The 24,674-nt window shown below is 43.0% G+C and overlaps 2 protein-coding genes across 2 annotated transcripts; one reads left to right on the top strand and one right to left on the bottom strand.

Annotated features, from left to right (window-relative positions):
* Positions 1-11,321: 11,321 nt before the first annotated feature.
* Positions 11,322-15,506, top strand: LOC136486934 (putative pumilio homolog 8, chloroplastic). The gene is made up of 6 exons (XM_066484021.1): positions 11,322-11,531; positions 12,289-13,859; positions 13,940-14,102; positions 14,414-14,577; positions 14,744-15,002; positions 15,075-15,506. The coding sequence occupies exons 2-6, from the start codon at positions 12,367-12,369 to the stop codon at positions 15,204-15,206; spliced, it is 2,211 nt and encodes a 736-aa protein (XP_066340118.1). The 5' UTR covers positions 11,322-11,531; positions 12,289-12,366; the 3' UTR covers positions 15,207-15,506.
* Positions 15,507-16,529: 1,023 nt separating this feature from the next.
* Positions 16,530-18,600, bottom strand: LOC136486941 (putative H/ACA ribonucleoprotein complex subunit 1-like protein 1). The gene is made up of 4 exons (XM_066484031.1): positions 18,333-18,600; positions 18,098-18,246; positions 17,482-17,597; positions 16,530-16,883 (listed from the first exon to the last, which is right to left on the bottom strand). Exons 1-4 carry the CDS (start codon positions 18,487-18,489, stop codon positions 16,721-16,723), a joined length of 585 nt encoding a protein of 194 aa, XP_066340128.1. The 5' UTR covers positions 18,490-18,600; the 3' UTR covers positions 16,530-16,720.
* Positions 18,601-24,674: the final 6,074 nt, after the last annotated feature.

Below are 24,674 nucleotides of genomic sequence, written 5' to 3'. Positions count from 1 at the left end.
TTTCCCATGAAAAATACACCTAGCACTTCTAGTCATGAATCTATTTTTCTTCCTGAGACACATGAACCGGTAATACACACTGATGTTGAAACCCATGAAGAAATTCCTGAGGAGGATAATAATATAGTCACTCGAAAGAGTAAGAGATGAAGGACTATAAAGTCCTTTGGTGAAGACTATATTATATACCTTATGGATGACACTCCCACAACCATACCTGAGACATATTTATCTCTTGACACTGACTTGTGAAAGGAAGCTGTTCAAAGTGAGATGGACTCTATTATGTCTAATGGAACTTGGAAAGTGGTTGATCGTCCTTACGGATACAAACCAGTGAAGTGTAAATGGGTCTTCAAAAAGAAGCTTAGGCCTGATGGTACTATTGAGAAGTACAATGCGAGGCTAGTGGCTAAAGGTTATACTCAAAAGGAAGGCGAGAATTATTTGGTTACTTACTTACTAGTTGCCCGTTTGATGACCATACGCTTGCTGCTTTCTTTGGCTGCCTCACATGGTCCTCTCGTTCATCAGATGGACGTTAAGATAGCTTTCTTGAATAGAGAGCTTGAGGAAGAGATCTACATGGATCAGCTGATGGATTTGTAGCAAAAGGTCAAGAGGGTAAGGTTTGTAAATTATTAAAATCCTTGTATGGCCTAAAGCAAGCTCCTAAGCAGTGGCATGAGAAGTTTGACAAAACTTTGACATCAGCCGACTTTGCTGTGAATGAAGCTGATAAATGTGTCTATTATTGGTATTGTGGGGGAGAAGGTGTAATTTTGTGCTTGTATGTGGATGATATTTTAATATTTAAAAATAATATTAATGTGATCAAGGAAGTGAAAGATTTTCTATCTAATAATTTTGAAATAAAAGACTTGGGTGAGGCTGATGTTATTCTTAACATAAAGCTACTGAGAGAAGAAAATGGTAGGGTAACACTTGTGCAATCTCACTATGTGGAAAATGTGCTAAATCGCTTTGGATATAGTGATTGCACGTCTTCTCTAGCTCCCTATGACCCAAGTGTGCTATTAAGGAAAAATCGTAGAATAGCACGAGATCAATTGAGATATTCTCAAATTGTTGGCTCATTTATGTATTTGGCTAGTGCAACAAGGCCTGATATCTCGTTTGCTGTGAGCAAACTTAGCTGGTTTGTTTTAAATCCGGGAGATACACATTGGCATGCTCTTGAGAGGGTGTTGCGCTATCTGAAAGGAACCATGAGCTATGGCATTCATTATACCGGGTATCTGAGGGTACTGGAGGGTTACTATGATGCTAACTAGATATCTGATGTTGATGAGCTTTATGCCATAAGCGGATATGCGTTCTTGTTTGGAGGCGGCGCTGTTTCCTAGAAGTCTTGCAAGCAGATTGTTTTAACAAAGTCAACAATGGAAGCAGAACTCACAACATTAGACACCGCTGGCGCTGAGGCCGAGTGGCTTCATGAACTCCTTATGGATTTACCGGTTGTAGAGAAACTTATATCGGCTATTTCTATGAACTGTGATAACTAAGGTAAACAATTCTAAGGACAACATAAAGTCTAGAAGGCATGTGAAAAGACGGTTAAAATCTACCAGAAAACTGAGAAACTCTGGAGTAATTGCATTGGACTATGTCCTTACATCAAAGAATCTAGCAAATCAGTTTACAAAGGGTCTATCACGTAATGTGATAGAAGGTGCGTAGAGGGAGTTAGGCTTGAGACCCACTTGAAGTCATTCTATAGTGGTAACCTGTCCTATGTGATCGGAGATCCCATGAAGTAGGATGGTGAAACAAGCTAGTGGTTGACTAAGGGAGAGACCCCCTTATGTTAAGGTCCGAATCGTTTGAGATGCACTGTTTCTCCAATGTTGTAAGGCGGGATGGTTAATTCATTAATGTGATCCGAGTGGCTTATTTAAGCAGGGATGTTGTCCTATAGGACATCCTAGAAGGAACACACCTATGTGAGTTTGATTGCTAGTCATAATCTATGAGATGTGTGTAATCTCTAGACACTCATGAAAGGCCTTGAAGTGTGACTTATATGCTTTAAATAGAGGGGATGCTTGTTGCAGCCTAGTACCATATAAGAACTTTAGTGAAACTCACCTCACACAAAACTATCAATTCAAGACATAGTCCATTGTTCAGTTGTGACTAAGTGTAACTACTGCTCTAGATGGATGTTCAACTTAACAGTCTCCATCGAAACTCTGGTATATAAAAGAAATGTGGTTTTGATACTATTTTACTACGAACCCTAGAGTTTGGTGGGGATTGTTGGATATATTATGGGCTTGGCCCATATAATATTTAATAAATCAAATAAACTAAATGACCCATAATAATGCGTGATATATGGTTTAATACCATATGAGATTTTGACTAGACATTGATTCGGCTTATATGGTTGGATATTGTTTATCTATATTGAGAAGTTGAGAAAATGACGTAGGTGTGCCACACGCGCGCGCCGTCGCCGCCGACGGCCGGGCTGTGTGTATGACGAGGCAGGCAGGCAGGCGATGAGCAGACGGACAGTATGGGAGTTGTTTTGCCACTCAATCTACATAATTACGGGAGTTACTCTCTCTTTTATGTTGGTGGTGGTCTCCTCCTGACCCCATTCATTTCCTTGGCTGCGAGCGTATAATCTCAATCCCTCCATCAGTCATTCTTATTCGCTTTCGAGACACCACATATTCAGTTGCTCTCTGGTTCTCTCCGGTTCCTGCGCGCACTAGAACTAGGATAGCAGGGCCTCCGTAACGCCTGCTATCTTCGAGTTCACCTGCTCGGGTGAAGGGCGGCAATCACGTTTTTGGGGAGTGTCGCTGGCGGCACGACTACTCGCTACGTCTACGTCCTCTTCTTCCCGGCGCACGTTGAAGGCTCTCCGGTGATCGGCACTGCTTCCCGTCTGCACTACAATGAGCGGGACGACTACACCGACAGGCACTATGTCGACTAGTGTATCCGGCTCTGCTGCTTGGGTATGTTTTTGTTCTTCGCTATCCAGTAAGGTCTTGTGTCAAAAACTTGTTGGTTAGTATCATATACATGGTATTCATGCTTAGATCACACAAGCACATACATGATGTCACAAACCTCTTGGTTATTGCTATTTTCTAGATTAAATTGCTACTAAAATTGCCTAAATTTCAAACAGAATCTAAGCCTATCCACATTTTTCTTGACCGTCAATTCTTTATAAAATGCGTTACCGGTCCCGGAAATTCCCATGTTGCTTGCATAGAGCCAAATTCTCTCTCTCTCTCTCTCTCCTTTTTTCTATCTTCCACATCAGCATATATTTGCTTGGCTATAAGACCATTACCAAACTTGCTCTAAACTTAGCCTCGAAAGAAGCTTGTAGAGATTTTAGACCAGTATGGAGTGGAGTGGTGAAAAGAGGCCTACAGACCCCTTTGTGTGTGGGACTTCTCTCATGATTGATCTATTTGGGCCAAGGGAATTAGGCTCACATGGAGTGGTGTATGTTTATTGTGAGTTATCTTTTTTAACTAGACAAGTCGATCAAGCTTGTTTGAAACACGAGAATTTCTAGAAAGTCATGTTTTTTTTCCATGGCAAATAGTAAAGTGTAATTAGATATTCGAACATGTCAAAACGAAATTATTCTATCAGTATTTGTGCAACGAAAATTCTAAAAAGCTTGTGACAGAGGCAATTGAAGTCGTACAATCCATGCATGGCTACTTTCGAAATCCAGTCCTATCTACTTTTGAAATAGTAAATTACAAGCAGAATAAAATAAGTGAATAAAAAGAAGTGAAGCAGATACGGAGTAGAGTACAGCGTCCATTCGTCCTGTGCCCAACTGCCCATCCACCCATCGAGGTTTTACCTGGCTTTTGCGACGTGACGACCGATGAGCAGACAATGCACGCAACGCAAACATGCAGTCACCGAATCGGCGCAAGATGTCAGCCGGCCACCGTGTCGGCGTGTGCCTACCACTGGACTAGCAAGTGCGTACTGTAGCAACCCAACGAGGCAACGGGGCAACGACTGTGGACTAGAGCAACAGTGCAGAATCCGTTCGGACAATGTGTCGTGGTCAGTTGTGGCGACCGGAAAAGGCCACGGTTTCGCCCTCTGCTCCAAATTATAAGTTATTTTAATTTTTCTGATATATATCTAGACGTAGACATATAGTTAAATGGATGTATAAAAAAATTAAAACGACTTATAATTTAAAACGGAGGGACTAGTATACTAGCTAGGAGTCTCTTATTGTATTACTGACAGTGTTGGAGAGGCCAATTAATGCTAATACGAGATCACATATTTTTATTTAGGAATTTTGAATGCTAGAAGAAGAATATATTTTGGGACGGAAGAAAAATCAGGTGGTAGAAAAATGACACCCTATAATATATGCGGACGAAAAATCGTGTGTGCCTACCAAACAGGTCTCGTTGACTGTGTAGAGCAATAGTAGGATTTCCTTTGCATGTGGTTCAACCATTTAATTACCAGATGGTGTGGACCCGTTCTACGCTCTTTTCACCGGGGTCACCACGGTCATGTTCGCTTCTCTTATAATACGTACTTTTCAGCTTGTTTTTTAGTCGAAACAGTGTTTTTCTCTCACAATAAATCAATCGAATCAGTCTTACGACTTGTTTTTTCAGCGAAGTGAACGGAGCCCGCACCAACGCGTCCATCATCTACTACACATGGCTCTCCACTGGCTTCGCAGAGTCAGTAATATTCATTTGTGGTGTGCTGCTAGCTTTTTCTTTGATGATGATGATGGGATGGATGGAAGCTGTGCTATCATCGTCTGCATGATCTTCATTCCTTTTACTTTTGGTTGCTTTGAGTTACGCAGAAGAAGCCTGAAATTACAATTATTTTATTATTATAATGATAATGATGCACGTACGTAATACCATCTTCGTCGTTCCCAAACATTCCGCTCATGGGGTGGGGCAGTCCAACAGCGCATGGCTGACCAGACCAAAGCAGGAGTCAATAAAAATACTCCAACTATCTTAACAAGTCAATTCAGATGGCATGATTGGAAATAAAGGTTTCGGTGGAACACCTGGGGGCGCAAGGGCAACCAGAAAGATTTTTTTGTTGATCCCCCTCTAAATTAAAAGTTAATGTACAGCCTTTTGCAATGCTAACTCTGTTTTAAAATAGCCACGTGGATGTTATTAAGCTTTCTACATTTCTGTATGGTTTTATTATTAATATATAATATATATAATATAGATAGACAAGTGAGGATACGATGGTTGGAGGACCCCTTTTCATGGCAGAATCTAAGCCCATTCGCATTTTCCTTGACTGTTTATTCTTCAAAATGCATTACCGATCAAAGTTTAAAAAACAGTAATGCTCCTATCAGCGCGTCTGTCCGTCCGGACAGGATGGACCCGCCTCACGCCTCGCGCGCACTCCCCCGCGCCGCGTCAACTAGCCTCCATTGGGTGACAGCACGTAGATGAACACATGTTGCAACCGTATGTTTCATGCGTTTTAGATGTATGTTGCATAAGTTTCATCTAGATGTTGCAAAATTAGATCTGGTGTTGCATATATTGCAATGTCAATACACGTATGTTGTAAGTGTATGTTTCAAATGTTTGAACTGTTTCAAATATACGTTGCAAGTGTTTTATCTGGATATTGCATATATTGCAATGGCTATACATGTATGTTGCAAGTGTATGTTTCAAATGTTTGAGTTGTTTCAAATATATGTTGCAAGTGTTTTATCTAGATATTGCATATGTTGCATTGGCTATACATGTATGTTGCAAGTGTATGTTTCAAATGTTTCACCTGTTTTAGACCTATGTTGCAAGTGTTTCATCTGGATGTTGCATACATTTCAGACATATGTTGCAAGCGTCTATTCAAAATGTTTCAACTATTTCAGACGTATATTGCAAGTGTGTTTATCTAGATGTTGTAGTTGCTATACACGTTGCAAATGTATGTTTATAAATGTTTTGCCTGTTTCAGACGTATGTTGTGGAAGTGCTTTCATGTTGCAACATTAGCAGGCGTAGGGAGCGGATGCATGCAGATATGCGGTCTGCAGCAAAAGAAGAGGGCGTGTGGCGCATCAACAGGCATGTGGCGTGGTCCCCACAACCTGCATGCGCATGAACAGGCATGAGGCGTGTAGGCGCAGCAGTTGCACGTGGCATGCGAGGGGCGGGCGTGCAGGCGCAACAGTTACAGGCGGGGCAGGCGCCGTTCCATTTCTTCATGAGTACAACACATTCGCGCGGGATCTGTGCATAGGGAGGAAAACTTGCTGCCACTCCTGCAACAGCATGCAGTAGAGAAAGGGCACTGCTGGCGCATGCGAGACTGAGGGAGCAGGGCGTGCAGGTGGGTGCTCAATGCTGGAGCGGGCACGCAGGAGGAGGAGGCATAGTAGTTAGGGTGGACAGCACGGCGGGGGAGGCGTGGCCGTTCGAACGGGGCCTAGCGTCCGGACGTCCGAGCGCTATCCACACCCTTAAAAATGATATACTAGTCCACATGTTTAGAATGTGTTACCAGTAAATTATATTAATAAATGCCCTTATTGTTACCAAAAATATGAGATGCATCTCTCGGCCTATCTGCTTTCAAGGTGTTTATTACGCGATGCACATTTATAAGGGCACCTACAATGGGTCATTAATTAAGAGCTTTATATAAGCATATCCACGTAAGAGAGAGCCGGAAAGAGAGAGAACATGTTGCCACTATGCCTGCCGCGAGGGCCGCTTCACGGATTACAAGATATGCATGGATCCCTACCATGGATGGGGCTGGGAGGAGTGCTGCCACAAATGCCAAGTGCGAGCAAGGTTGCAGTCGTCGGTGGCTGCCGCTAGGCACAGGCGAGGACAGGGCCGCCGCCACCACCGTTGCCGGGTGCAGCAGGCTCGGTAGCTGCCGCCACCATGGTGACCTCATGACACTTGTCTCCTCCTAGCCCTAGGCTGCACTTAAGCTTGCCATCTGTGAGGGCCCACAACGCTAATGGTATCGAGATACATAGATGAGGTGGCACGAATATGGCGTCACTATGGTTTGGGAGTGGAAAGTGAGGGGGATAGACAGAGAGATCGAGGAGAAAGGGATGGTGTCATTTTATTGTCGCGCTCGAGACCGACATAGAATCAACACTAACATGACATGGTCAAACCCACTCCATGTCGAAGTGTACCCAAGTTCTACAGCTAAACAATTTAAACCTTCACGATGCTCTAACAAGACCATTCATTGCTACTACACACTTGACCCTATTTGGGGCGACTTATTCTCACCTCAGTTTGGAATCAAAGCTACCTTCTTCCTCCCACAGCTAGCTTCTAAAAGAATCTAGATCAAAGAAATCACATGGGCCATGGATGTTTGGATGCTAATTAGGATGACTAAACATGAACTAATTATAAAACTAATTGCAGAAGATGTGGCTAATTCGCGAGACGAATCTATTAAGCATAATTAATCCATCATTAGCACATGTTTGTTATAGCACCATAAATTTGTCTCGTGAATTAGCCCTCATTTATTAATTAGGTTTATAGTGAACCTATATTTAATACTTCTAATTAACATCCAAACATCCGATGTGGCGGGGCTAAACTTTAGCCCCCTCATGTCGAAACGGGGCCTTGGGCTCACATGGAGTTGGCGGGTTCGGTGTGAGGTATATCCTTTTAATTAGACATGTGAAGCTTGTTTGAAACATGGGAATTTCTGAGTAAGTCTTGTTGTTTTCGATCCGAGGGAAATAGTAAAGCGCAATTAGATATCCGAATACGTTAAAAAGGAATGATCTATTGAGGTACTGCTACAGCAACTCCTCCAATATTGACAAAGATAATATTGGGCTACCACAATATATGTATATTGGGAAAACATTATTGGAGAACTGATGGAGATGCTCTATGCCACCACTTTCCTCTTTTTGGATTACAAGCAGAATTAAAAATAATAATAAAGATAAATATATATACCAATGTTGCCATCATTTCCAGAGAATTCAAGCAGAGTAGCACAGCGTCCTGCCCAAGCCCAAGTGCCCATCCATCGTCCATCAAGTTTTCAGTTCACTTTTGCGACGTGGCGACCGTGCAGACAATGCACGCAACGCAACGCAAGCGAGCTTACATGCAGTCAGTCACCGGATCGCAGGATCGGCAAGATGTCAGCAGGCTGTCGTGTCGCGTGCCACTGTGCGGCCGTGCCTATCAAGCGCACTAGCAAGTAGCAACCCAGGCCAACGAGGAGGCGACGGCAACGGTGCAGAAGCCGTTCGGAAACTGTTGTGGTCAGTTGTGGCAACCGGAAAACGAGTGCTGCGTAGCGCGCGGGTCACTGCTCATCATCAGTCTAAAAGCCACGGTTGGGAAGACGTGGGCGTGTTCGTTTGTAACATGGGAATTTCTACAACGACCACGCCAAGTTTGAAACGTAGGAATTCCTTACAATTGTATAGTTCATATATGGTTGTAAAACTACCTTATGAAAAATATTTTTACTGAAGCCTCGTTCGTTCGGTTAGCCTTCGATCCGAAAAGATTACAATTAAGATATGATACTAGTTTATTTTGATCCGTGTGTAATGCCGGTGTGTTTTAATTTTTTTTCTCCGATGGATACTAGTTTATTCATAGCGTAATATTCAGTTACTAGTAATAATAACGTTGAGAAAAGAAAAATAGAAGCCAGCCAGCAATCCACGCTCCCAATCGCGCGCCTGGAATTTTTTTATTTTCAAACCCTAACTCCAGTACTATTAGTTATTTTTTTTTATTTCAGTCCCTAATTCCAGTACTATGTTTTGCTTACTGACAGCAATGGCGCCGGCGCCACATAAAGGCACACGGCACCGGTCGTTGAGGCGCTGACTGATTCCAGGAGAGTACTCCTACAAGTCTTTATCCCTCGTGCATGCATGGGTCAAGGGGGTCAAATGGCGACCACCTTAATTATTTTATGTTCATTGATGGGGCCCGGTGTCAATGAATACAAGTGATAGATAGGTGCAGAGGATGGAGAATAATATTCCCTTCGTCCTAAATTACAGGATATTAGGTTTTTCAAGATGCATAAAGAAACGTTGTTTCTAGAGAGACAATAAATAATTTGAAACGGAGCAAGTACATGAGTTTGCAAGTACAATTCGCAAGCAATGAAGGAAATAAACAAAAAAAAAATGGAAAAGGTGAATGACAAAAAGAATCCTTTTTCTCCAAGAGAGATGGACCTAGGCAGCAGGTGCGTCATTTTAATTAATAATTACAGTATTAGTAAAAGGAAAGACACCAAAGCTTAAGAACGCTCCTCGAACTTTCTGCACGAGTACATGTAAAGTTGTTGTACTACTATATGTCAAGCTACTGTTCGATGATATCCATGCAAATACACTAGTCTATTTTGGAATATCGTCATGTTCGCTGGATCGTATCAGACATGCTTATCAGTCATGATATAGTGTTTCTCTCACAACAAAATAGCATCAGCCAGTTTATAAGCCACAAAAACGATCAAGCGAACAGGACGACCGAGGAACTAGCCAATCAATTTTCCATACAACTCCATTGCTGCCTAGGAAACATCTGGTAAGTTTAAACACAGTAAGTTTAATCTACACGCAACAATTAAGACCTCTAAAATTAACTTTAGCCTACACCATACACGCCACATAGAGTTTCCGTCTTCCATCTCCACTTTGGAAAAAGAACCCGTCTTTCTACATACAAAAGCATCGTATTTCCAATTTAGTAATTCGAGTGCGATTTAAACACACAATCTCGAACAAAACTAAAAAAAAGAGAGAACATATCTTAGCTGCCAAGAAATTCTGAAAATCACGACAAAAAAAATCCGATATCATCCCTAATCGATGGTTGTCATTTCTTACATCTCAAGATCTCTGCTCCATTGTAGTACGAGGCAAGGTGTATAAAGAGGCAGGGACAGAAGTGACCATGTATAAAGGAGAGAGAGAGAAAGGAGTCGAGAGCAAAAGTAGGACATACATCTAACATAATAAGTGATCCAATAAATGAGGTATACCTCTCTAGAAGCAACGGAATTATACACATATTGCTACAAAATCATAATGACGAGTATGTACCATTGAATTTCAAATCCAATTACCGTTAAAATTTGGGTTGCAAAATTATGTGTTAATAGAGTGTAACCATTTCTTAAAGGTTTACCTTGTATTTTCTAATGGAGAGACAATTGAAGAGAAACCATTATAATTAGTCCTTTTTGAAAACTAATAAGAAAGATAGGAGCATGAGAAAACACATGATTTCGACATCAATACAAGTGAGAAGAAGAGTATATATGGAGAATACACGAGATTGCAAGGACCACGTACAATTCACAAGCAATGAAAGGAAATACAAAAATTGGAAGAGGAGATACAATGACAAGAAAGTTACCCTTTTTCCTCTATATAAGAGAGTCGGACCTAGGCAGGTGAGCCATTAATTAATAATTTATATATAAAAAGAAAAATCTAAAGTGCAAGAACGCTCCTCAAAACTTTCTACACGAATACTACACAGTTTATGCCAAGCTACTCTCTTTGTTCATATCCATGCAAATACCCAACCTTGGGATATGCACGAGGAACAAGCCAATCAATTTCCCATACTAAGCGACATCTCCACTGCTGCATAGGAGGTAAAGTTTCTGATAACTAAGTTGAAAACACTAATTTTATATTTCATACAACAATTCCATTTTCAAATGAACTAAGAAATAAAAAATATCACGTTACAAATAATGTCTCTTAGTTTAATTTTAGGCTACAACGTACACGTCTTCCAAAGTTTCCAACTTCCACTTCTATCATTCCACTTGGGAAAAGAATCCACCTTTCTACTTATGGAGGCATGGTATATCCAATCTAGCAATTCACGGCCGATTTAAACACGGCAATCTCTAACCCAAACTCGTAAATCTTAACTACTAAGAAATCCCGAAAAGCTACTACTAATATGACGAAAACACCTAGATCGCCTCACCAGTAATCACTGTCCCTCACTTGCACCTCAATCAGTCATTCATCCAGACGTGAGGCCATACAGAGGTAAAAAGAGACAGGGACAGAAACGTCCATAGACTCTCTGGAGAGAGAGAAGGGAACAGAGAGAGAGTAAAGGAAAGAGTCCAAGACATGTAATTCACCGTACTACTATTTTCTCAGAAACGCATGTCCTATCTCTCTTATAAAGAGACAGGGACTGAAACGTCGATAGGCTCTCTAAGGAGAGAGAAGAGAGAGGAGGGAGGAGGGAGAGAGAAAAAAAAGTCCAACACCACCAGGCACGCCCCTCTCTCTCTCTCTCTTTCCATCTCCTTCCCGTCCAAGCCGCCGCCTCCTGCCCTCCTCCTAAAATTTCCGTCTCCTCCGCGATTTCTCCAACCCCCATCCGATTCTCCGCGACCGCTTCCTTGGCCCCCGCCACCCAGCTCCGTCAAGATTCCGGAACCCGCCGTCGCGATCTCGCATTATTAAGGTATATACCAGAGTACTAGTCTGCTGCTACTAGTAAAAATTCTGCGCTGCTACTAGTAATTTCGTTCCATTTTTATTTACTGCCGGATCGTCGATCGGATTAGATCGGTTAGTTCGTCGCTTCTGTCGGTATCCTTTGACTGGTTCGTCGAAAGGTCAGGTTTTTCAATCTGGGGGTGCCTCGTTTCATCTTCCTAACGAGCGGATTGCGAGTGATCGGGGCCGGGGGTGGGGTTTTCTTGGGTTTTGCGAACCTTGAACCGCGTTGTGGTGTCAGATTACACCGCAGCGGGTAGGTTCCCCGAGCTCGATTCCGCTGCATTCGGCGGCGTTTTGGTGGACTCCGGTGCTAGAATTGCGGATTCTTTTGATTTCCTCCTCCCTGCTCTGCTAGTGTTACAGTTTTTGGTTATCTGTATGTATGAACTGCCTGGAGTGTACTTGTGGGCGTTTTCTTTTCCCCCTTTGCTGGATTGCCAAAATTCAGTCTAGATACCGCGATTATTGGACAGTTTGGATTTAACTTACACGAGCATGCCCGGATCACAGCGATTCGACTTCTATTTAGTTTGTTGAGGTCTTGCTGTCTTGTGTAAAGCTATTTGTTCTGTTCCCGTGTGGAGCCTTTGCCTCCCCGCTTTTCTGCTGGTGCATTGTCTGTTCCAAGTATCCAGAAAGATAGTGCTTTTGTTTATGTCTGTTTCATTCATCGGAATTTCGTGATCTCGGATTGCAACATTGGATGGGTTGTGTTGCAGGGACAGTGAAGGAACCTGCATTGTGTGGATTGATTCGGCACCAGGCGTCAGCTGCTGCCTAGTGTTCGGCTGATCATCATGGGGGAATCACAGAATAGCCAGGATGCTTCCAGGTTCAGAGCTTTGGGCAACGGTGTCTCCGGTGCTGGGCAGGGGAGTGCTGGTGACAGGGAGCTTCACAATGGGACCATTGCTTCTCAGGCTGCCTGGGCTTATCCGAATGGTGGAAGATCATTGGATTCTAAGTTTGGGTTGTATGACACGAGCTTTGGAAGCAATCAGCATTTTGGTTTCTCTCACAGTGGTAATCTGTATGATGAGCAGTCCTTGTCCTTTGCTTTTGAGGGCATGAGTTTCAGTTCCCGCACACCTGATGTGCCTACCAGTCATCGCAATGTGCCGCTGACAAATGGACACTATCCATCTGGACGTGTGGATGGTACTCTGAACCAGCAGCATGCACCTGCAACACTCCAAGATGATGATTCTCTGCGTCTACAGTTCAGTGTGCAACATGCCATGCAGCACACTGATGTTGAACACCAAGAACAATCTCACAGATTTCCACCGCAACTGGGGAAATTTTCAAGAAGCTCTGGGCTGCACAGTTTTGATAGCAATCTGGGTGTTCCTTGCCACCCATCAACTGCATCAGAACCCTTCCAACAAATGTGGCAATCTCAAATGTACACACCCCATGATCAGAATCAGAATGTTGGCTCAAACTTCATGTGGCAGCAAAATATGGGTGTACAACCATACTCTATTATGCAACCGAATTATGTCTGTCCACAATTGCAACAAGTTCCTGGGTTTGGTGCTTCTCGACATAGGAGCAATGAGCAGTATGCAGTTTCCCCCCCTGCAAATGGCCCATCCTCATCATACCTTGGAACACCAAATGTTCATTGGCTGGAAAATGGGTATTCTTACCTAAACGGTGCTGCTTTTCAGAAAAGAAGAAATAGCGGAGGTCTGAATAATACATTTGCAGACAGCTTCCCAAGTACATCTTACACTGGCAGTTCATGTGGCAGTGGCGATTTTCGCCATTTTCAACGGGCTGAAAAGGTTTTCAATCCATATGGACCGCATCACCAGCAAGCTGATAATCTCGCTCATCCATATGGCTTAGGTTTCTCACACCATCAAATATCTGATAAACTCAACACAGCAAGTTACCCGGAAAGGATCCTAATGAGGCCTGACGTTGGAAATTCAGTAAAAGATTTTGATTTATCTCCTTATGCTCACTTGCTGAAGTTCTTGTCCTCAAAATCTGATACATATAAATCTATTGACGAAGTGATGGGAAGAGTATGCATCCTGTCAAAGGATCAAGATGCCTGTCGCTTTCTGCAAAAAGTATTGACAGAAGGCACTCAAGAGGACATTGATAAAATATTTTCTGAAATAATTGACAATGTTGGTGATCTTATGGTGGATCCAACTGCTCACTATTTAGTGCAGAAGATTCTTGAAGTGTGCACCGATGACCAAAGGACACACTTGATTCGTGAAATCACTAAAGCACCAATAACGCTTCATAAAGCTTCTTGCAATATGCATGGGTATGAACACAATAATCTTTACTGTTTTATCATCCATATTTGTTGCTTTTTGTCTCTGATCTTCTAGCGAAAAATTTCAGGACTCGTGTAGTGCAGAAGGTTATAGATACCATGAATACCTCTGATCAAGTGTCAATGGTGGTGTCCACCTTAAATACTGGAATAATGCGTTTCATGACGGATTCTTATGGGAGTCATGTTGCGCTCCATTGCCTGCAGAAATTGTTACCTGACCACAAGGCAGTAAGTTATTATATTCATGTGTTTTTGTGTGTTTTCAGCAGTACTTTTTTTTTTTGAAAGAGTGTTTTCAGCAGTACTTGTACATGTACATGTTGGTTGTATTAAACTTTTGTGCAGAAAATTACTTTTTATACTAGAAAACGATCTCTATATTCAATTTGTTTGCTACACTATAGAATATGTAGCCCACAACTGTATTTCTAGCAGAGAAAATACTAGTTTCCTTGAACACTTTGTATATATGACTGCCCAAAGAAGCGTGTCACAATTCATCAGTCCGCATTTTAACACGCACTGTGTAACTGTTGCAGTTCCTTCTTGAGGCTGCTGCATCACGCTATCTTCAACTAGCAAAAGATCGTCATGGCTGTTGTGTCCTCCAGAAATGTATTGAGCATTCAAGTGATGGACAGAGAAACAACTTGTTGTGCAAGATTACATCCAGTGCCCTGGCACTTTCAGAAGACCAGTATGGGTATGCTCGTCCTCTTTTGCTCTATCCATCTTAGCAGATATCCTGATCTAATATGAATGACACTACTGTTATGCCTTTGCATAATACACTATTCAATCTTAGCAGAGATCCTCATATAATATGAATGACATTGCTGTTATTATGCCTTTGCATAATACTCTTGCAGGAACTATGTTATTCAGTTTATTCTGGCTCTCAATATTGAATGGGCAACAACCAGAATAGTGAATGAGCTGGCAGGTCACTTTGGAAATCTATCCGTGCAGAAGTGTGGTTCCCATGTTGTGGAGCATTGCCTGAAGCTAGCACCACGGCTGCTCTGTGATACAATCATCGACGAACTCATGCAAGATCCTAAATTGCTCCATATCATTCTTGATCAGTATGGGAACTTTGTGATTCAGACAGCACTTAAACAGTGCCAGGTAAAGATACTACTTAATCCTCGGCCAAAAGAGTTCCATGTGCAACCAATTAATGGTTTTTAATGTTGGCAGGGTAAACAGCATACTGCTTTTGTTGAAACTATCAGACCGCACACTGCAGTACTGCAAAGTAACATGTATGGGAAGAGGGTTCTCTCAAGGACATGCTTGAAGAACAAGCACTGCCGATTTGGCTTCTATTAACCTAACATTTTTGGCGAACATGTCTCCAGAGACAGCAGACAGAACCATTGTACAATTCTGTGATAACTTGCAGATCTTACAGATAGGGTGTATCTTCGCAAAAGGAAAAAGGATCTTTTCTTTCCAGGGAAATTTTGGTTAGGGGAAGCATTTGTCTTGGCCACTTTAGTGTAATTTCGTATGTAGAATCAGTATAGTTTCATCTGGGTGTGATGATGGTGATTTACATTGCCGGCATCGTTATCAGTCATGTAGTTTATTGTACCTGTCAAACTGTAATAGCAGTAACATCGTGTAATGTGTTAGGGGGTGTTTGGTTGCCCCTCCTAAATTTTAGTCGCTGTCTCATCGGATGTTTGGACACATGCATGGAGTATTAAATATAGACTAATTACGAAATTAATTGCATAGTTTGCGACTAATTTGCGAGACGAATCTTTTAAGCCTAATTAGTCCATAATTCGATAATGGTTTGCTACAGTAAACATGTGTTAATGACGGATTCATTAGTCTTAAAAATTTCGTCTCATGGAGTACTGACGGATTATGTAATTTGTTTTTTTATTAGTATCCGAACATCCCATGTAACATTCTCCCGACACACCTCCTAAATTTGAGTAGCTGGATCCAAACACGCTCTTAGTTGTATGGTAAAACCTGAAGTGGCACAATATAGTCTGGTCTTTTGTCTTCTAGAAATTGAATTGAAACAGTTGTTTAACACTGCTTTGGGGCCACCGGCCAAAGTTGGACCAACGTGTAAGGTTTTTTAGCATGTCATTTGCACTTAGATAGTTTCTCTTAAGTAGTTTGCACTGCTGCTGTGTTTTGTAATAACTTTTTTTATACATATTTGGGCTTTTCATACACAAAAAAGAAAATTATAACGTGGTGAGAACAATGTTGCCTTTGCTGAAGTTATAGCTGTGTTGGTTCTTACAATTGGCTTAGAACAATGTTGTGTTCCAATAAGGCTCCCATGAGGAAAATTCAGCTATATACCATTCTATCATAACGATTTTCCTCTAGTTTGAAGCACAATTAGGGAACCCACTATTTTCCTCTGGAGCACAATTAGGGAACCCACAATTTTCCTCCAGTTTGGAGCACAATTAGGGAATTTCGACAAGGCTCCTCTCAATCAAATGGTGAATTTAAAACCAAGACAGCCAACTCAGAACCAACACAAGCATGGAAAAATGTACTCCCCAGCAGCCTAAGAATCAACAAGGAGCCCAGCTGCCTAAGAATCAACAAGGGGCCCATGATCAGCACAAGTTGAATTACCAAGGAAGCATATAATAATAGGCAAGTTGAATTCAGAACAGCACAAGTTGAATTCAGAAGGTAGCATATTAGGAACGAAACAGGTACAAATACTTTGTTTCAATTGAGAATCCAAGTTCCACAAATAAAGTGCTCTGCTATCTTAAACATATCAGGTTACAAGAGCATGGAAGTTTCCAATTGGGCAGCTATGATGCTTCAAGAAAAACATCAAACTCAAACTACACCTAGAACCTGCCTCGCCCTCTAAAACCACCCCGACCTCCACCCCGACCTCTGCCACCACCCCTTGGTGGTCCTCTGCCGCCACGGAAAGAACCACCGCCACGGCCTCGGCCACCACCCCTTCCACCACGGCCGCCACCTCTAGGTCCTCCTTGAGATTGTCCCCTGTTTGAAGCAAGCAAAAAAGGAGAAAGGATTAAATAACTCATGATGCTTGATATAATATAACTACTGAGATGTTAGAAACCTATGAGCCTCTTGTTTAGTTCCTATATTTTTTTCCTCAAATGACGCAGGAGTTGTGCGGCATTTCATTAATCATTAAGAGAGAAACGAGATACAAACAAGGTGAGGCTAACAGCGCCAACCAAACACACCCCTAGGTTCACTACCTAGTTCATTAGAACTTGCCGCACAATTAGTATTTGAATGATTTCTTAACAGCGAGGTAAGAAGGTACAACAACAACAACAACAAAGCCTGTCAGTCCCAAGCAAGTTGGGGTAGGCTAGAGTTGAAACCCACCAAGAAGGTAACAATTAGTATTTTAACAGAGAGGTTGGACATTTTTTCACGATTTCACACAATTCAAATAAGCTCAAACACAAATTGTTTGAAGTAGTAGGTGTGAGCTTATCAATTAACTATCAAGTACAAAAATAAAAAAAAGTTATCAAACGAATGAGGCATCTTGGTTCCATTTTTCACAAAACAGCAAGCAAACAATGCAGGAGAAAAAAGAGATATCTAGATCGGCTCATACTTTGGTTGCGGCAGGAAGCGCGAGAGAGGCAGCAATTTCATTGGGTCGATGTAGAACTTGTCGCCTTCCTTGTATGCTGTTGCAATGATTCCATCCATCATCTTCACAGAGAAATACTACACAAACCAAAAAAATAATAATAATATTCACGACAACAGTAGTTGCATAGCTAAAGGAGTAATTTCAAAGTACCCTTAATAAGAGTTGCCTTACTAAATAACACGTCAGAACAAGTACCCCAGGAACGAGAGCAGGGACCAACGCTAATTTAAAAAAGAACACCATGCTCCAAAGTGGCATTTTAAGGTTCAATTGTGACAACATATCCCAAAATCTTGGTGCAATGCTAGTACGAAAAAGACCTCTACTACAAGACTAAAATCTGCAAAATCACGCATCAAATCCTCATCCTCACTAAACTAAATAATCAGTGCTCTCTAAGCAACACACCTTCAACAAGCTATGCCAACACTATTGCTCTTGCCACACTAGAAATTCGCAACAACCTCAACTCAAGTTCCCATGAGAACATAAAAAAAGGTACTTTTTTGTTTTTATCCTTGAGGTGTTCAGAGAGATTAGGGAGGCCAGGGTGGCGGCGAAGATAGATGCTCACGGATTCGTTGATGGGGCCGAAGATCTCCTCGACCTTGCCGATCTGGGTCTTGTTCTGCAGATAGATAGGCGCGTTGAAGTAGGGCACCTTCTCGTTGGTGAGCTTCGTCACCGCCTCCCCCTCGCAGGCGTGCAGGAACGTCGACACCTCTGCGCGCGCAAGACAGAAATCCGGTCAGAAAATATCACCCCAGCAAAGGACTGAGTACTCTCACGGGAGTAGAGGTGGCACCGACCGACGACCTCCGCGGGTGGGCCCTCGTCGCGGAACCCTCCGCCGAACCGGCCCCCGCCGCCACCGCGGTCTCTACCGCCGAACCGACCCCCGCCGAAGCCCCGGCCTCCGCCGCCGCCGAACCGGCCCCCGCCGCCGCGCCCTCTCGGTGGCCGCATGGCGCGAGCGGTGCTCTTGGGCTCGAGGAGAGAGCTGGGGTGAGAGGGATGCGGAGGAGGGCCTTGGCAGCGTGGGAAGGGAGGGAGGCGGCGGAAGGAGAGGATGGGACTTAGAGGCAGGGTTTATTAGGGTTTTAGCGCGGCGGGTGCGGGGTTTTTGGTGTGGTGGGTTCGGAGGATGACAGGTGGGCCCGAGATGGTTTAGTGAGGGATGGCCGTTGGATCGGTGTTCGGGCGGGACAGGATCAGTGGACGGTGATGTGGAAGCCCGGCAGAGTTTTTTTTTTAAGTAACCAGACAGAGTTGTTCTTGTCGTTGTTGTCACTTGTCCTCCACGATCGCGTAAGACAGGGACAAATTACATGGTCTCCAAAACTTAGCTTGCAAATGCCCCTCTCTAATTTGCAAATAATTGATATTTTAGACAATGACATGGTCTCCAGCCCTATTCGCTTCAACTCATCAGTCTAAGTGTTGTTCTCTCACAATAAATGAGCGAACAATACTTTTTAGCTAGCTTTTTAGCGAAATGAATAGGGCCGCTTTGACCATTATTTCTGTTGGAATATAAATGAACATTCTAAAAGACTTATACTTTTATGAAAGCATTTTTCCTAAAATTATCTATGCATATGGTCTTAAAATTTCCAAACCAAAGCATCTTAAAAGGTTATTTTAACATCAGTTTTAAGAAACAGTAATGCTCTCTACCGATGGTCTATCCGACCGGACGTGACAGAACCGCCAGCACCCACGCCTTGCGCCTCACGTGCCCCACCCGTGCCTCGTGCCTCGTGCCTCGCGCTGCTCACGCTTCGCCTCTCCCACACCTCACGCTACGCACAGTCGAGGTTCGTGGACCGTCGATGACCTTTGCGTCAACGAGCCTCCATTGGGCGGCGGTGAGTAGATGGGCACATGTTACAACCGTATGTTTCATGCGTTTCAGATGTATGTTGCATATGTTTTATTTGGATGTTGTAAAAGTAGATCTAGTGTTTGCATATGTTGCAATGTCTATACACATATGTTGCAAGTGTATGTTTTAGGTGTTTTCAAACGTATGTTGTAAGTGGATTATCTGAATGTTGCATATGTTGCAATGGCTATATACGTACGTGGTAAGTGTATGTTTCATCTGTTTTAGACATATGTTCTAAGTGTTTTATTTGGGTGTTGCATATGTTTCAGTGGCTATATACATATGTTGCAAGCGTCTATTCAAAATGTTTCATATCTTTCAGACGTATGTTGCAAGTCTTTTATCTAGATGTTGCATATGTTGCAGTTGCTATACACATGTTGTAAGCGTATGTCGCAAATGTTTCACCTTTTTCAGACGTATATTGTAGAAGTGCTTCATGTTGCAACATTAGCAGACGCAGGAAGCAGGCGCATGCGAAGGCGGTCCCCGCGAGCGCTATGGTCCCCACCTACATGAGCATCAGCAGGCACGAGGCGGGCATCAGTAGGCACGAGGCGCACAACTACATTTGTAGGCGCACTAGCATGCGGGAGCGGGTGTGCAGGCGTAGCAGTTGCATGCGGGACATGTAGGCGCAGAGTTGCATGTGGGGCAGGCTTTTTTTTTTAAAAAAAAGGCACGATAGGCTTAGCAACGTGCGGGCAGACGGGTTGTGCGTAGTAGGCGGGGCGGTCACGGGCGTCCGTCCGACCGAACATCCAGGCGCTAACAACGCCTTTAAGAAAACGACTCGAACCTTGTCCAAAACACTATTAATTATCTGCAAAACTAGAAAGAGTATAGTTCATTTTAGCCTTGTTTGAAGTCAAACTTCTTCAATTTTGATAAATTTTTAGAAAACTATATTACCATCTAAAAGATATCAATTAAATACAATATCAAAATATAATTTATAGCGGATTTAACGAAGGTAGTTTGATGACATAGATATTAGTGCATCTTTTTGGTCAAATCAAAGTCAATGATATTTGAAGTGATCTGGAATACGGAACGATGGGAGTAGCTAAGGGTAGTCCCAGTGAGAGTTTCATATGCATTTAATAGCCTGTCACGTCGTGAAACTAGAAGTATACCCTGCGCGTTGCTGCGGGATACTCTTAGAAATATTTTGTATGTGGCACCTTGCGCAGTGCAACATTATTTTCTTAGACATAAAATTGTTGCATTATGGAAGAATATAATAAAAAGGTATTAGAATATTATATCAAATTATAGGAAAACGTAACGGTCAAACAAATATTATGATATCCATATGCCATGTATTGATATATATTGAAAATTGTAATTATACTTAAAATAAGTTTGCACTTAGTGGGGATCGATTGGTAGCCTCTAGGGAAATAGTATAAATTGCACAGTTCAATAGAAAGCAGAAAGTTACGCGATAAGAATCTGCAAGGAAAAGATTGTCACCTATATGAATAGTTTGAGGTAATTAGAGTAAGTAAGTAAGCAGCACGGACCACAAACATCATAATATTAGTAAACTTGTGCTTAGTAGAATAAATAATACGGAACAATTCGCTGCATGCTACACCCAATTCTGACGATCTGCCAGCTAGCCTACGGTGATAATCAAGAGGGAAGCAAGTCAGAGTCAGTCTACTCCCCCCGTCTCGCCTGTCTCTCTATTCTCTATTGCTGGTCTCCATTTCTTGGACCTTCGAGCATGTTTCTTCTGCTCGTGCAGCTCCTTCTGGACTCCGTCGCCACTGGTGATTTGGTGAGCGGCGAGCAGCTACAGCCGGCAGGGGAAGACGCCCCACTCACCATGGCCGCAAAGCATGCGCGTACCGCGCCATGGCCTTGAGATCGATGGATGCTTCCTTTGCCACTGACAGGCCGAGGCAGCATCATATGGAGGGCTCAGTTGGGAGTGGTACTTTGTTGAGGAGTGGCGTGGGGATGAGATGCCACACAACTATGCAAGTGGTATATATATGAACCTTGTGGAAAATGAAGAGACGCAACTTCTTGTATTCTTGGTTAGAACAATATACACACTCCAATGGTTCTAAAGCATTTCAATCACTGCGGATGGGAGAGGAAGAGACAGGTGATGACAGTTTCTTAGACCTTAATGATATCAATCAATTGATTTGTTGGGCACGTGAATAGGTAGGACCGGAGACGATCGGACATCGCGCATGTAGGGTTGAGTGGATGGAAAAATTAGTGGCGTGATCACCGGAGGAGAACATGCGCGGCTCGAAGGAAGTGGATGACATGGCTTAAGGATATGCTAGAGAAATAAGACAGTGGAGTTTTGCTTTATGAGTATATGATATGATAGTTGTCTTTCTACGATTCTGTACTTGTAGCACGATTTGTATCTTCTCTTTATTTCTTTCAACTATAGCAGCTCACGCCCATTTTGGTTGACTCTAGTCCTCAGTCCTAACTTGTAAGCATCATCTGAGACTTAGACGTAAGCAAGCTTATGGGAGATTTATTTTTCATGGGTAGCATTAGCAAGGTTTTGACGTGGGTGGTGCCTTGGGGTTTAGCCGTTCGCCAATGCTACCATTAAGACATCTAGAAGCTTGGATGCCTCGCTTCACTCACTGTCGCATGCGCTGCTCGCTTAAAAATACAAAAAATCAACTCCTGCACGCCTTGCTCTGCTTCGCTCCCACACGCGGCGCTCGGCTCTGCTCCCGCCTATGGCGTTCGACTTCCAGCCCTACCAGATGTGGCGCACAGCTGCCCTTTCCTAGTTTCGACGTGCGGCTGCCGGCGAGTCGCGGTGGCACGGTGCCTGCCCTGCCAGGCACACAGCCGCCTACGAGTCGCAACGCTCGGCTACCGGCCCTGCCAGGAGCGGCACGAGACCGCTGCCTCCCTACCTCGGCGCACGGCCACTACCTCCCTGCCCCGTCGTGCAGCCACCGCCGAGCGACTGCCTCCGAGCACCGCCGGACCGCTGCCTCCGGCGAACTCCACATACCAACGAGCCTCCATTCTCCCAAGCAGCAAGGAGATATTTACGCTGAATCTGCATGTTGCAAGCGTCTGTTTCAAGTCTCTAATGTTTCAGAGGTATGTTGCAAGTATTTCATACGGATGTTGCACATGTTGCAATGGTTGTACACGTATGTTGCAAGCTCCTATTCTCAATGTTTCATATTTTTTTCAACTATATTGCAAGTGTGTTTATCTGGATGTTGCTTATGTATTCACACATATGATGCAAGTGTTTTATCTGAATGTTGCGTATGTTTATAATGGTTTCAAGTGTTTTTAGGTGTTTTTGCAAGTGTTTTAGACGCATGTTTCATTTGTTTTCAGACGTATGTTGCAATTGTTGTATCTGGATGTTTTAAAACTAGATCGAGTGTTGCATCTCCCTCCTCGTCCTTCTGTTGTCTCGTCTCGGTGTCAGGCGTGGGAAGGCGGAGGCGTGGCATGGGTGGGCCCCACATGCTTGCAGGCGGGCGCAGCAGGTGAGACGTGGGTGGGCAGGCGTGAGACTCGGGACAAGGGGTAGCGGCGCGGGCGTCCAGATAGGGGCTAACGTCCGGATGTTCAAGCGCTAGCCACGCCCTTAGCCTTTTAGGGGTTCATAGGTTGTTGCTACATAGCTAAATTACTAGTGTGGCTCGTTATTAAAAACTAGCAATTTTGCATGTGCATTGCAACGTGAGAAACAACCTGTCATATATTAATGGAAACGACATAAATAATACATATCTATTTATTTTTTAATAAAATTTCAAATCTATATATAATTTTTTTAAATGAACGACATCTATAATATAAGTTAATGTTTGTTGGGGGAACCATCCTTGACACGACACCCCGCCTCTGCCTCGCCAAGTGTAGGACCTGAACCGCTTTTCTTCCATAATACCTTTCGCTCGGGGAGCTGTACCCTCGCCTCAGAGGGCCTTCATAGCCCAACCCAACCACCGGCAGGACCTCAGTCCCTGTCGTCGTCCCGACGAGCACAAGTGCTAAGGGACCTTTGGTACCTTGACCGCTTGTGACCTTGTCGTAGCTTGGGACGAGGGTCACTTTGGCTATCTGTTTTGTAGTATTCCAGCGATCTACGAGGCAAGCAGGCGGTAGAATACCTTCGGAACCGTCCTAGAGGAACGGCCTAGAGGTGACGAAAAAGGGGAATCGCCCATGTGGAAACCCTAACGGCATCTAAGCAGGTCGTTGAGAATAGGGAGCGAAATGACCAGGGCGCCCCTAATCCCATGTAAGAGGGCCCGTCAACCCTGGTGTATTTGTAATTTCTTCATGTCCCCGTGTATGGCCTATAAATACCATGTGAGCACTTCGTATAGTGTTAAATGATGAATTAATGGACATTTACTCATGAATTTATTATGTAACTCTTCCGTGTTACCCTTGCCTTGCTTCACGTTCACTTCTCTTCCTATGGGACACCCTTGACCTCCACCACGCTGATTCCCAGCGAAGGTTCAGAGGTAGAGCGAAGCTCCCACAATATTGGCAATAATATGATAATGTCCTATTAAGCCTACGTCGAATTAAAATATCACCTTCACAACTTTTTTTCTCTCGTCACAAAGCACAAAAATATTTAAATGTAAATATAACTTTAATTTTTATGCTATCCAATGTTGCTATAGTTAAATATCGAGCTCCCCGACTTTCTTTGGGAACCCATAAAATATATAATTCTAATCTCTGATTAAAATTGACAAGATGTTAATTGTTGACGTGTCAAGGTTGATTTGTTCGCCGATGATTATGACCAGAGACCTGTATCATTTTTTTACATAGCAACCTTCGTTGGGATTATATAGATAGATTTATTTAGACTGGATTAGTCAACAAACTGCATAAAATTTTAATTCGCGGTTTGATTAGTTTGACCATTAGCTGAATTTAATAAGAATAAGTTTTGTTTTTAATCAAAACTATACCAAGAAATTGATGGTAGAAATAATTATTTCTTAGAAAAAGACCATTGGCTCAAAGACCCATAATATCGTATTTATATTTATTTTTTATCTTTATAAGGAAATGAAAAAACCATCCCTCCAAAACAAAATGGCAGAAAAAATCGAGATAAAAAATAGAAACGGAAAAACCAAGCGGGACAACAAAACCTTGAAATGTTATGTGCTACGGAAAAAGTGAACAATAACAAAACGAGAACAATAGAAAAAAACAAAACAAAAAAAGGATTGGAAGTGCACATGGAGGGGGGCACGGAAAGGGAAAA

Source organism: Miscanthus floridulus, chromosome 10 (genome assembly GCF_019320115.1).
Source record: "Miscanthus floridulus cultivar M001 chromosome 10, ASM1932011v1, whole genome shotgun sequence".
Lineage (NCBI taxonomy): Eukaryota > Viridiplantae > Streptophyta > Magnoliopsida > Poales > Poaceae > Miscanthus > Miscanthus floridulus.
The sequence above is the reverse complement of the archived record's forward strand: the minus strand, read 5'-3'. Positions and strand labels throughout refer to the sequence as shown.

What these genes read in the sequence shown, in the direction of transcription:
- LOC136486934 (XM_066484021.1), top strand. Translation starts at nt 12,367, where the DNA reads ATGGGGGAATCACAGAATAGCCAGGATGCTTCCAGGTTCAGAGCTTTG. An exon ending in TGTTACCTGACCACAAGGCA is followed by an intron (nt 14,103 to 14,413) that starts GTAAGTTATTAT and finishes TAACTGTTGCAG; the next exon opens with TTCCTTCTTGAGGCTGCTGC. An exon ending in CAGCACTTAAACAGTGCCAG is followed by an intron (nt 15,003 to 15,074) that starts GTAAAGATACTA and finishes TAATGTTGGCAG; the next exon opens with GGTAAACAGCATACTGCTTT.
- LOC136486941 (XM_066484031.1), bottom strand. Translation starts at nt 18,489, where the DNA reads ATGCGGCCACCGAGAGGGCGCGGCGGCGGGGGCCGGTTCGGCGGCGGC. An exon ending in TCGGCCCCATCAACGAATCC is followed by an intron (nt 17,598 to 18,097) that starts GTGAGCATCTAT and finishes TGGTTTGTGTAG; the next exon opens with TATTTCTCTGTGAAGATGAT. An exon ending in CGCTTCCTGCCGCAACCAAA is followed by an intron (nt 16,884 to 17,481) that starts GTATGAGCCGAT and finishes TGCTTCAAACAG; the next exon opens with GGGACAATCTCAAGGAGGAC.